Here is a 14160-nt window from a genome sequence, read left to right on the forward strand (position 1 = left end):
GTATTTTGGCATTCCCTGGCACCTGCCTACCCAAGACACTGGTGCTGTGTGCGCAGATGGGGTGTGTGTGGAGGAGGTGTGCATGCACGAGGGGCATGTGTGACTCTGGCAGGCCCATGCTTGCAGCGCTACCGCTAGAGTGCCCTGCCTGCTTGGGTGTGCTGTACCAGGGTCAACTTTCCTGCCATGACTTGATGTTACCTGAGTTTCTACTAGAAGGTGTTGTCCAGTATTTTTCTGTGACCCTGGGTGTCTTGGCTGGTGCTGCTTCTGTGAGGCTAATCCTCCTTTACATCTCACTCCTTTTCACTCAGTGTAGTCTGGCTCGGTTTTGATGCTATCACAGGCACAGTCTACTCCCACAGAAGGCCTGTCTTTACTTTTTGACAGGAATGTGGTTATGGCATGCCTGACCAGCAAACTGATAACTAAACTCAAACTGAAATCACACAGATGGCACAGGTGAGCAGTGCAGTGATGCTCACTGTGCCGGGTACTTTTCATCAGCACTCTGTACCACATGTGGTCTGACTTGTTGGACCTCTATGTGATCCCTGGTTGTGGGTTGGCCCCATGGGGTTGATTCTCTGGGTTGACTGGCACCTGGCCACATCCTATAACATCCTGAGGGCTGTTTTCTCACGGCCTGGTGGCCTTTGGGGTCCTGATGCTTGCCTGATGAGGAATTTTGGGCCCGCAATGGCTCAAATGCAGTGGCCCGAATCAGTGGGCTCTCGAGGTGGGCGCCTCCCTAAGATGGGTCCCACCGATGTCTGTTGGGCTGCCCAGGTCCTGTCTTGGTGGCCCTGGGTGTACCTGTTGGTGAGGCTTTGCGCAGGTGGGGGCATGACTAGATCCTTACCCCTTGGTTCCTCTGTGGCTGCTCCCTCGCAGATATCTGGGTTCTCTCTCCCTGGCATCTGGTTGTTTGTGGTGTCCTCTGGCTTACCGGAGTTCCCTGCCCCAGGGCAAGTCTTTGGCTCTGATGCACGTGAGTAAGTGCTCAGATGCCACAAGGTTTTTCCTTCTGCTGTCTTAGTGCCTGTGCTGCCCAGTGACCTGCACTGCTGGCATTGCACTGGGTCTGTCTCCAGGATGGGGAAGGCTTTTGGAGGAACGCCTGGTACTGCCTCCTTTCCTCTCTCCCTGGACGCAACCAGCGAGCTCCTCTTATCATGGGAGCTTTGAGGAGCTGATCTGTGGTCCCTCTTCTGACCATGTGATGCTGGCAGTGGGGTGAGTGGGGTGTGCGCCTGCCACAGTGACCCAGTGGCTGTGTGTGGCTGGGGATCCCATGAGCTATTGCAGGACAGCATGTGTCCACTCACTTGAGATGCTGGCTTGTTGCTGAGTGGTAGAGCAGTGGGGGCTCAGCGTGGGGCAACAGGAAGGGCTTGTGGATGGGCAGCAGGCAGAGCTGCCTGCACAGAAACTCAGCCCCAGGGGCAGGACATTGTCACTGGCTGCTTGTGCCCTCTTCCTTGGGAGTGGTTGTGGTGGCTGGGCAGTGGGGTGCTGCAGCTCAGCCTCGAGCCCCAGCAGGCTGGTGATGGTGAAGCCCTTGGCATGGAAACCAGGGTTGCCCAGCCATGCTGCCTTCTCACTGGGCACTACCACCTTGCCTTTGGCCCAGTCTGTGACACCCTCTTCCTGGCCCATCATGCTGCCTGGGAGCACCTGCTGCTGTTACCACCCTGGGGCTTTTTATTGCACTGCCCTGGCCAGCTCCAGTTGACTCTGGGTACAGCTGGGGGAGTGGGGGTGGTGGCAGGCCTCACTGCCCAACCCTGTGGATTAGTTTCCATCAGAGTCCCCTGATGGTTTCTGCCTGGCATGAGTAGTGGGGCAGGTTATGTGTGTATATGTGGTGCCTTCTGACCATGGCACCCTGGGCAGTTGCCCATACTTCCCACCCCAAAGACCAGCTCTGCATGGGCCTTCACATCTGGGTGATTCTCAACCCATGTATTTTGTTGTAGTAGGTTGTTGAATTAAAGATGAGCCACTTATTAGCAGTCCTGCCCAGGTGATCAGAGAAGTAGTGCTCTTTGAAACAAAGCTTGAGTGACTCAGCAATCCAAAATAACTTTGTCTTGTGGTTATATATGCCTCCAGCTACTTCCAAACTCTCATTTTTTTCAGTAGGTAAGGAATCTAACCCTTTTTAGAATCTGTGTTTTACCATGGTAATTTTATGTAGGTTATATTATCTTAATTTGCATGGGAGAGCAGCATTTTGAACAGTATGAAAGGGTTTATTAAAGTCAAGATATGCAACAGCTAGTGTTTTCCCCAGCTTGTAGACTAGTTACTCTGTCAAAAAAGGAAATACAGATTGATTTGCTCTCTACAGATTCATATTGGCTCTTACTATTTTATTATCCTCAAAATGCTTACCAGTAATGGATTATTTGGTAATTTGTTCTGGTATCTTCTGGATATCGAATTTGAGCTGACTGATCTATATGATCCTTTTTTTACCTTTCATAAAGATAGGTACTGCACTTGTCCTACTTCAGTCTCCTGGGACCTTTTACTTGCACTCTATTTGTTCTTGAAGATAACTTCTGTAGTGCTCTGATAATAACTCAGTACTGCTACCGGGAGTGCTTTGGGTAGTTTCTTAAGAAGTCTATTGTGAATTTCATCCAGCCCTGCCATTGTTAATCCATAAAATTTGCTAATCTGCTTGGATCATGATGATTATTTTTTAACCAAAAGTTCTTTTCGTATTGGATGTAGGTTTCTGTTGTCTTGTTGATTAAAAATGTATTAAGTATCTGGTCATGATTAAACTTTTTTTTTCCTGAAGACTGAATAAAAAATGGTTGTTAATAGGCTAAGGCTTTCTCTGTGGTGTTAATGCTCTCCTTCCTGTTTTTAGTAATGGACCTATATATTTTTTAATTTTTATTTTACTTTTAATGTATCTATAGAACCTTTAAATCTTTGTCTTTTACGTCCTTTACTAGTTCTAATTTATTTTCATACAATCATTGAAAATTAGGGTGGGAAGGGACACCAAGAGGTTATTTAGTCCAACCGCCTACTCAAAGCAGGGCCATCCCCAATTATATCATTCCAGCCAAGGTTTTGTCTAGCCAGGTCTTAGAAACCTCCATGGTTCCATAGCCTCTCTGGATAACTTGTTCCAGTGCTTTACCGCTCTCCTAGTGAAAGAGTTTTTCCTAATATCTATCCTAAACTTCCCTTGCTGCAACTTGAGACCATTGCTCCTTGTTCTGTCGTCTGCCACCACTGAGAACAGTTTAGCTCCATCCTCTTTAGAACCCCCCTAAAGGTAGTTGAAAGCTGCTATGAAATCCCCTCTCAAGATTTCTCCAGACTAAATAAGGCACTTCCCTTAGCCACTTCCTCAGAAGTCATGTGCCCCAGCACCCTCACCATTTTTGTTGCCCTCTGCTGGATTCCACCTTGTCCACATCCTGTCTGTAGTGGGGGGCCCAAAACTAGACACAGTACTCCAAATGAGGCCTCACCAGTGCTGAGTAAAGGGGAAGAATCCCTTTCCTCCATCTGCTGGCAACAGCCTTCTGTGATGAGATGACTGGCTCTATGAATCTAGTTGGAATCTAGCAGAGGGCAACAAAAATGTTGAGGGTGCTGGGGCAGATGACTTCTGAGGAATGGCTAAGGGAACTGGGCTTATTTAGTTTGGAGCAAAGAAGACTTGAGAAGGGGATTTAATAGCAGCTTTCAATTACCTTTAGGGGGGGTCCAAAGAGGATGGAACTAGACTGTTCTCAGTGGTAGCAGATGACAGAACAAGGGGCAATGGTCTCAAGTTGCAGCAAGGGAAGTTTGGTCAGGCATGTCTTGCCCTTGGTGCATTGACGACATGTAGAGGGTGCATGCAAGTACACATGCACCCCTTGAGGTAGGCCGTGCACTCCCTGGAAGCGCCAGCCACGAAATTGGAAGTACACTTCCAGTTTCGCTGCTGGCTTGGCAATCTGGTGCCCCCCCAGACTTAGGAGGCACCAGTTGCCCATGCCTTGGTGAATCCATGCTGACTGTTCCTAATCACCTTCTCCTCAATGTGCTTAGCAACGAATTGCCTGAGGACCTGCTCCATAATTTTTTCCAGGGATTGAGGTGAGGCTGACTGGTCTGTAGTTCCAGCATATTCCATCTTCTATTTCTTAAAGGTGGGCACTACATTTACTTTTTTCCAATCATCTGGGATCCCTCCCAGTCACCATGTGTTTTCAAAGATAATTGCCAGTGACTCTGCCTCTTAATCTCTGTTTTCTTTATCGCTATTATGCTTTTGTTGTTTTTCATATTAATTCTTAGTCAGGTGTTCCTTTTCCACTTTTTATATTTCCCCTGGTCATTAAAAACTCTTGAACAACCAACAAGCATATTTTATTTTTTATTCTGCATCGGAACAGTTTGCTGTCTTCCACCTTGCTTTCCCAACAGATATCTGTAGCTTGCCAGCACTAGCAGGTCCTTTGAATGTTTCTTTATGGCATTTTCCCCCCTATTTTTTCCTTCCAGGCTTGCCCTCTGCAGGGGATTCCTATGGTCTGTATATCACATTGCCATGCCCCAAGTCAGGGTATGCTATTTGTGGCTGTTGTCCTTAAGGTTTGGGCTCTGAAGCCCTTGGAGTGGCAGCGACTCTGTCTATAGAAGCCAATGAAGCAGGTCAACTGTGCCTGGACGCATCCCAGCACAGCTGATCCTGCTCCAAACACTGTCATATGTTCTGTTATGGCTTTTTTTGTGTAGTAAGGCTTTTTTTGTTCTCATTTATTTTCAATCCTTCCAGTGTTAGTTTATAAACATCCAAGATGTTCAGACTGCCTTAGTATTTTCTTCTTGTGTCTCCTATGATTCTATTGCATTTCTTGTCCCCACGTTTTAGCTCAGTAACTAGGTCTCCATTTTTAATCACCTCTGGGCTTGTCAGTGGCTTCCTGTTGAATCTACTGTAAAGTCGTCTTCACTAGGTTGGTATGTCAGTGTTTTAAGGTGGTCTTCACTTGATTTGTCAGAGGGACCCTAGAAGATGTTTTTGTCATGGAACACTCCCTCCTTCCTATTCAAGGAAGTGAAAGCTATCCTGTCGACATCTGCAGCTGCATCCATCTGTTTTGGATTGAGCCTTTGCCCTTGATCAAGAGAGTCCTTCACTCCTGTTCCTAGGTCCTTGTAATCACTTCTGATCAGTTGGGGATCACACCTTGCAAAATATACTATGAGTATCCCCAGTACTATGAGTACTTCCGATGAGCAACCTGTGGCAGTTGTTAGAGGGCTAGATAATCTGACTCAGTCTTCTCATTGGCTGCTTGCAGACGGGGGGAAAAAATACTTTACTTTAAACTCGGCACGTTCCTGTGCCAAGCTTAGCTGATTGAATCAGCTATTAGATAAAACACCAAAAAGCCCTGCTGAAGCACCCGATCTATATAGATGCTGCAGAGCCAGGTCAAATTAACACTCTGCTGCTTCCAGTAAAGCACTTTTTTTTTTTCTTTCTCTCCCACATGTGCAAGCAGCTATAATGTCTTGGATCCAAGCTCACAGGATTGTGGGGGATTCTGTGAAAAGTCGCCCAAACACTTTACTGGAATTTTAATTTTGAAAATTGTAAAACGGGTGCATTCTTGTCAAATACGTTGAAGTTTTAAATTTGTAAGAGACAACAGTTAAGAGTGAGAACAATGATGCAATTATCAGAGGAATAATGAGCTTTGCATGGTATTTTTGAAGAATAAAATTTGTGTTTTAAAAAGTTGGAATCTGAAGGATTATTGCAGGGGGGGAGTGACAAGCTGCTCTGATGATGATTTGTTGTTCGTTATAATGGGAATGTCTGTCCTTGTATACTGGCTTTACGTGATGTGTTAGAGCTCTGTTTGTCAGCAGGTGCCATCCAGAAATGCAAACAAAACAATGAAACCAAAACCAGACTACTTAAGAAAATCAGAATGGCAAAAGTTCTATTAGCTTTACTTGGGCGACTATTTGGTGTACCACATTTGCAATGTATTAATAAAATAAAAGTAAAAATATCATCTTTATGTAGGGCAAGGTCTGTCGAGTTGAAATACTTCAAATTACTTTCTGGGGGATAAAAGTTCAGTGCCTATGGTAGAGCTGCCCACTAAAGCACAATATTATGCTTTTTATTTTTTAAGTAGAGGTCTGTGTTTCTGCAGTACAGACTTGAAGAAACTCCTTCCTTCCATATCTGGGTGATTCCCAACCCGTGTATTTTGCAGTAGATGCTGAATTAAAGATGAGCCGCTTACCAGCAGTCCTGCCCAGGTGATTAGAAAAGTGCTCTTTGAAACCCAGCATCAGAGAATAACTGGAGTACTTTAGCAATCCCAAAGTCCCAATCAGAATTTTAAGTACAATTGGCTGCAGTACTGCAGAGAAGGACCTGGGGGTTAGTAGACCAGCGGCTGTGAACCAACTGTGTGCTCTTGTTGCAGAAAAAAGCTAACATCATACTGAGTTATATTAGCAGGAACATCCCTTGCAAATCAAGGGAAATGATTCTTCTGGTCTATTCAGTACTGATGAGACCTCAACAGGAGAACTGCGTCCAGTTTTAGGCCCCACACTTCAAGAAGCATGTAGACAGTTGGAAATGAGTCAGGTGCAGATCAACACAAAAATATTAGGGGCCTGGGAAATGAGACTTATGAAGAAAGGATGAAAGAACTATTGTTATTTTAGTCTGGAGAAGAGAAGACTGAAACAGTCTTCAAGTACCTGAAGGACGATTAACACAGAGCATGAACATGGGCTTTTTTTCTGTGGCTCCAGGGAACAGGACTAGGACAAGCAGCATCAAGCTTCAATAAGGGAAATTTAGGTTGACGTTTAGGAGGGACTTTCTAACCGAGGGTAGTCAAGCTACCTAGAAAAATTGTGGAATCTGCATCCCTGGAAATTTTCAAAAGCAAGTTAGACAGACACCTGACTAGGATGGTTTAGTCGAGGCTGAGCAGGAGCCTGAACTAGATGATCTAATGAGGTCCCTTCCAGCCCTGCTTTCCTGTGATTCCCACGATCCTTCTGCATCTTTAGTATACTCAACATATTTCAGGCCAAAATTTAGTTCTTGCAATACTTACTTAAGATCAAAGTTTTCAAGATTGTAATGCACAGTGGTCAGATTAAAGATACTAGTGTATACTCAGTTTTATTCAAATGACTTATGAATGGTAAGGCTCTCTCTGTTTTTGTGGAGTTATTCATTGTTGCATGATAGTGCATAGGAATATTTAGCTGAAGGAACGAATGTCGCCACTGAAAGCTGCTTAACTGGAATTGGACTTTGCAAAAGCAGGGAGTATAAATTTCAATTTTTAATCCAGTTATGGAGCTGAATTGAAAATAAGAGTGACTAAGCATTTTTCATGCTTTGTATATTTTAATGTTTTTATTACAAATAGCGGTAGGGCACATGGGTGAATACCTTTCCCTGCTGAAGTCGGTAGGAGTTTTGCCACAGACTTCGTTATTTCAGCCAGCTCTGTGTTAACATAGAGTAACTCATTCAGAGTGCCAAAAGCTTCTGTAGACTATGGCCTATTTTGTAAGTTGCATTTTGAATGAGTTGCCTTGTCTTCTACCTGACTTCAGACGAGCAAGGCTAATCTCTCTCTCTCTCTCTCTCGTGTAAACTTTAAGACAGATTTGGAGAGTTTTTGAGCACAGTTTAGAAGCCTATGATCAGAGGTGATAAGCATCTGATAGAATTTGAGCCTTAATTTCTAGTTTTTGAAGAAGCATTAAAAAAGTTAAATCAAAAGAGAAGAGAATGTGATCCCAAATTTATATAGTGACCCACACTTATTGATGCAGTATTTCTGCAAATACAGGGAAAAGGAACTTTTCAAAGTTTATTTTTTGGAACAGTTTCTTAGAGCTATTTACTCTGCAGTTTAGTGATGATGTAAGACATTCAACTCATACTTTGAACTTAAATTATTCATGGCTGCAAAGTGTACTAATTGAGTTTCTACAATTCATTCCAGGGGAAATTATGGGTTCAAACTATACAGGTAGAAAGACTGAAGAGTAAAACTGAACCACTTGAGTTTTATTGTTTTTAAAGAAATACTTAAAAAGTATTAGTAGACAACTATATGCTGCATGGAGTAAAAATGTCCATAGGCAAAAGTTTATTTTAAAAATAGAATACTCTGACTTCCTAGAATAGCTTAGCAAGCATTCTAGCTTTTCTTGCAAATGTCAAACTTAGATAATTGAATTTTGCCAGCTTCATAATAGTGTTTATGGCATGACATATTGTATGCACAGTCTATCACTATAAACATTAAACAGATTTGTCAACAACTGATGGCAATAGAATTATAATTAGAGCTGCTTATGAAATTCATTATACAGATAAAGAGAAATTGGATGTTTTCCTCCCTGTTAATTGACAAGTAAAACAACTGTGTACCCTGCTTCACTGCATTCTATTGCTAAAAAAAGAAGCCAATTGCAATACAGATAGAATACTATTAGATGTGTTCTTTCTTAATTATAAGTACAAAAGCTGTTATTTAAAAGTTGAGAGTGAATAATAATGGTGCAGCTCATTCTTAAATGATTTGTGGTGTTCCATTTAAGAAATAATTGGGGGTAGGGGTGGAAAGCATCTTGGGTATCTTGGAAGTCGATAAATATTTTTTTGTTTGTTCCATTTTAAAGGGTGGTGCAATACTAGCAATCATAGCAGCACTTCAGTTGTGATTTGTAGTCAACATGAATATGTTGAGCTTAGTTTAACTGTTAATTTGTTCATCATGGTACATACATATGAACAAGGGTGAGTCCAGTGGGAGTGCAGTGGTGCAGTTGCATGTGCCTTTTTGGACCGCTCTGTGGGAGCTAGGGATGATTTCAAGTCTGCGGAGCAGGTAAGAATCCATTTCACTTAGGACCTCCTGCTTTTTCCTCCTTGCTCAGAGGCATTTTCCCTCCTTTTTCCTCCCATTCCCCTCCTCTCCTGCCCACTGCTATTGCTGACCTGAAGGTGGGCGGTAGCCAGAGCTACTTCTGCCCAGTCCAGCCAGTCTGCGGGTTCAGCTGACAGGGTCAGCAGCAGTGACAAATGGATTCCTCCTCACCTGCCCAGTTCTCCTGGGTGTTCCCTGCCAGCCTGGGAGTAGGCAGGGAGGAGGAACCCAACCCATGTTGCTATGGCCTTCAGGTAAACTGGGATCCTTTCTGCTCTCTACAGCCTCAGCTGTTGTGGGCCAGGAGAAGCTGAGACAACGGTGGTGGCCAGTGGGTCTCCCTGTGCTCAAAGGAGTAAATAGAGAGGGCAAGGTAGGGAATGAGATGGGAGGAGAGAGTCATGCCACTGAGCAGAGTGGAAGGGAAGGGGTGCCCAAAGCAGAGTGGTGGGAATCCTTATCTGATAAAACGACTTAAAGTCCCCAACTGCTGCTCCTCTGGGGTGGTCAGCCTGCCCCAGTGGCTGGGGTGGGTGAAGCTGGGGGTGGGGCATACCACATGCAGCACTGGTTGCTGCTTCTGCACACTGCCTCCCCACCTGGATCTGCCTATGGAGATGTATACATACACAGGTGAAGCACTTTTTCCGTAAGCATAACTTAGAAAGCATACTGACTGCTGCTGTTCTCTGTCTTCTTCCTGTAAAAGAATTTAGTGGGGTACTGTAGTTATTATTTAATATAAATGCATACAGTGCTTTACAGATAGTGTCAAAACATTATGTAATAAAACCTGAAACGGCAATATAAAGAATATTTCAAATTGTTATATTTGGGAAAAAATAGGGAAAAGAGCAAGGTAGGAGGGTTAAGAGATTGCAGCTTTTTTCCAAAGTAAAGGGCAGTTTAACTGAATATACAAGACATGGTGGGAAAAGGGAGATAAATAATGTTGTTTTTTTCTTTTGTTTTAGAGCTTTCAGAGCAGTGTAGGAAGGTGAGAAGTAGAAGGACATGAGAACAATTATGTGTAAAGAGAGAGAATATTTTGTAGGACCCAAAAGATGGGTGGTAAGCAAAGAAGTCATATATGCGTTCAAAGAGGACTGGAAAATTTAGTTAAGGTATGTGTGCACTGCTTTTCGCAGTACAATGATAGAACTAGCTAAAATTCGAATGGGCTAGCTTGGCTACTTGCCATGATAGCCCATAGCTGAGTGCAGGCCACTTCAACCACAATGAGCTAGTTTCTTGCCTCCAGCACTTGAGCTCGCTTAAACGTGCATATACCATACTGTATCCTGCAGCCTTAGATTTTTATTTTGGCGGATAGGTAAATTGTGTGCGCTTAACTATCTTTGCAGGTAAGATGTCAACTTTTAGATTCTAATAGTCTCCAAATGCCATATTAATCAGGGTCACATTATGTTTGCTGTCTAATGAATATTTTCCTTTTAATTGTTTTTCTTTGTGCCTCATTTTAATTGCTGGCCATCAGCTTTAGAAATTAAGTTATTTTAAAGTTTTATTTCTTGTTCGCTTTCATAGGTAATTAGAAAGTGGTGTTGTATACTGTTAAAATAAATATTTATTTTAGCTTTCTTGTGGGGTCAGTGAAGAGACCTTTTTAATATAGAGCAGTCAAGATTAATTTGCAAAATGATGATTTAATTTAAGCTGACTTTTTTTTCTTTATCCAAATGAAAATTATTAATTAAAATATAAATGAAAATATTGATTGCAGTAGTTCTGTGTGTGCAATGTTTTGGAAGAAATTTAAGTTGGTTCTAATTTGTAGGATCTGCAAAATTCACTCTACACTTTTCTAAGAAATGCACATTGAATATCAAACTGAAAAGCATATTGGTTTTATGTTTCTGGTAATAGAATACAGTCATTCTCTGGGTGAAGTAGAACTGTTGTTGCTTCAAGCAAACATAACATCAAAGGATTGTGCCCCTGAGAAAAGTCCTGTAGAGATCTTCAGTAAAGAATGTTGATTCAGCAAAGTAGGAATTGACCCAGTGTAGCAGGAAAAATTAAATCTTTTGGGGTTTAGTATGTCAGTGGATCTTGACTTAAAGGTGGATTTACTAGTGTAGGTGTATAAGATGAGAAGTTTTGATTAATGAAGCTCTTGAGATGGGTATGTTTTTGTTTGGTGCACAAAAATACGAAGATATTCCCTGAAAATCTTTCAAAAACATTTGCTCTGCTAGTTTTTCTTTTTGTGTACTTTTTGTAGTTTTTCTTTTTGTAGTTTTTCTTTTTGTGTAAAAGTACAGGACATTTACTACTTGAATTTACAGGACTAGATTTTTAGAAAAGCAGGTACTCAGATTAGACATGCTGATTGATTAATGCATGTATCTATTTGTGCATCTAAATTTGGCATGCAGAAATGGTAGTATAGGAGACCCTCGCCATTCGCGGGAGATATATTCTCGTATCCCCCGCGAATAGCGAAATCTGCGAGTAAGGCTCTGCGTTCATGAATGCAGTGCTGCCGGCGGCCAGGAGGGTGGGTGGCACGGCTGCTTTGGTGGCAGCAGGAGTGCGGCAGCGGCAAGCGTGGAGCTCCCAAGGAGCTCCTTTAAGTGTATTTAAGATGCAGGTTTGGCATTCGCGCATATTTAAAACCACGAATGCTGAACCTGCAAATTTAATCCCTGGACTTAAAAATATTCACCCACAGAATACTACACAAAATGATGTTGAAAGTGCTTGTATGAATGTTGAGCTCTGTAGATCATGCTGTCTCTTGCTATCATTTTGGAGCTCAGGTACATGGTTCCAAAGTTTAAATTTTTTCTTGAAACATGTTGGAGACAGCGTTCGCCTACAAGTTTTATTCATTCATAAGATAACTTGTTTTGTTTTTACATGTATTATACTAACAATGACCATTAAGCTTTAACTAATAAAATAGTTTTCAGAAAAATGAGCCGATTGTTACTTTGCAGTAATAGAAATCCAAACTTTTCTGCTGTATCATTTTTATACTTTCTGTTCAGTGGCTTTAGTGGTTAAGGTCCAGTGAACAAGGAAAGATTTTTTTTTTTTTTTAATCTGAATGCTGACAGTATGGTTTCATTGGTACAAGATGTTGAAAATAATGAAACAGTCGCATATGTCAAATGGTGGCTAGGCTGAGAAGGTTACAGCCCGAGACTCTGATTTTGCAGTCAGCTTTGTACAGGTGGACTTTTCTGCCTGCCTAAAGCATGATCAGAGTCTAAAAGATGAGTAAGGTACTGGAATAGGATATAAATAAATAAGGTACTTAATAAGGTACAGGATATAGCCTAACCTAGTTAACCATTAAAAAATTGCATATTAGAAGTCTACAAAAAGTGGGCCTTAAAGGGACATTTCAGTAAATTGTTCAGGGTTGTGAATCTGAATTTCCAGTTCCATAATCTTCAGTTGGACTTCATAGCATAAAGGAGTGGGTCATTCTGCAGTATCAAAATTCCATGGAGTAAATGTATTTTGAGAAATGTTTAGTAATTTATATTATAGTACGAAACAGAAGCAGACAAAAATACTGTATGTGTATTTTGGGAGGCATCTTTGTCAATGTTTGTGATATAACTTCTGATTAGTATGCTTTCTTCTCACCAGTGAGAAGACAGCAGGTGCTAAGCTTTCACACACTTTTTGTAAATATGTGTAATGTAGTTCTTCTTAAAGGTATATTCATTACAAACCTTGCTGAACACATTGGGAGTTGTTACCAGAGTTTAGTCTTGAGTAATGACTGCAAAATTTGGTCCAATATATAAGACCTGTGTATTCTCAGATTATCTATGGCAAATTGTTGAAAAAGACATTAGAGGTCGAAAAAGAGGTGAACTTGATATAGAAGTAGTACACATTTCTGGTATCATTCAAGCACAAGAATCTTGTTAATCCCTTTAAACTCATTCCCTTTTTCTTTTCCTTAGGAAAGGAGACTGATAAAGCCAAAGACCGTTATGATAAAGCCAACATGAAACTACACACATTGCATAATCAATATGTACTGGCACTGAAAGGAGCACAGTTATATCAGCACCAATATTATGACACTACTCTCCCCCGGCTACTTGATTCACTACAGAAGATGCAAGAAGAAATGATTAAAGCATTGTAAGATCTATCTTTTCTTGTGCTTTTAATTTATCCTGTTTTTTAACAGTTTTATTTAATGCTCCCGGTAATACCGAGTTGAACATTATTAGAAACAAATGTAGTAGGTTTACAGTGTTGTTGTGGCTGTGCTGGTCCAGGACGCGTATGAGAGGAAAGGATTTTTTGTGGTATCTTTTATTGTACCAGTGCATAATTAGAAGAGCTGTTGGACAAGCTTTTTGGATATCAAGGGTGTCTTTACATGTGCTCTGGGGTGTGGGGGAGGGAGGGGTGCTATAGTTAGGGTGGCTCTCGGGAGCCACTCTGATTTAAGCACCCACAGTGTCTTGTGCATTCAGCATTCTGTGCTTCAAAATGGTGGTGGGAGTGTTTTAACTAAAGCTCATTTTTTACCATTTTGAAGTTTGGGGATGCTGAATATAGGAGATGCCAAGGCTGCTGGAGCATGCTAATTAGCATGATCCAACAGACTCGATTAACCAGGTCTGCTCTGACATGTGCTAATTAGCATGTGTGAAAAAAGGCTTCATCCCAGCTGCATCTTTTTGGATTGTTTGTTTTCCCCTTCTCTCTCTCTCTTTCTACCCATGTGCCTATCAGCCCAGTTGCTAGGCAACCACCTGGTTGCCTAGGGGGTCCCCTAGGGAGGGGAGGATTTCCTCTCCCTATGGCCAGGCTATTGTTAAGCTTCCCACCTTTGACCTGGGATAGCAGCTCTAAGGCAGTGGTCCTTCCTCAAGGTGAGGTCTGACCTTACTCAAACTCACTGGTCAGCATCAGTGATGCTCAGAAAATACCTGATGTTGGTTGGGTCCAGGTGGTGAGATCAGAAAGGTTTTAAATAGGGTCCCTTCCATCTTGGGGGTCAGAGAGACATCTTCTGGTCACGGAATCAAGCTATGTATCTCCAGAATCCTGTGGATGCTGCTGTGAGTAATTTATCTGAATTGTAGCCAGCAACTTAGACCTAAGTGTTCTAGATGCATACTGAAAGAGTCAACAAGTCCCTTATACTGTTTTGCTCAAGGCTGTTTTATTTCAAAATCCCTTTTGGTTTGTATTCTTTCCC

General features: G+C 42.1%; 1 protein-coding gene across 6 annotated transcripts in view; it reads left to right on the forward strand.

Moving 5' to 3' along the window:
- The window catches only part of FER (FER tyrosine kinase), a 340335-nt gene that overhangs the window by 59774 nt on the left and 266401 nt on the right, over nucleotides 1–14160 (forward strand). For all 6 annotated transcript variants that reach the window (XM_025203513.1, XM_025203514.1, XM_025203515.1 and 3 more), the window contains one exon: nucleotides 12905–13088. In XM_025203513.1, coding sequence (XP_025059298.1) covers nucleotides 12905–13088 — 184 coding nt within the window. The remainder of the gene's footprint in view (nucleotides 1–12904; nucleotides 13089–14160) is intronic.

Source organism: Alligator sinensis, unplaced genomic scaffold (assembly GCF_000455745.1).
Source record: "Alligator sinensis unplaced genomic scaffold, ASM45574v1 scaffold30_1, whole genome shotgun sequence".
Classification (NCBI taxonomy): domain Eukaryota; kingdom Metazoa; phylum Chordata; order Crocodylia; family Alligatoridae; genus Alligator; species Alligator sinensis.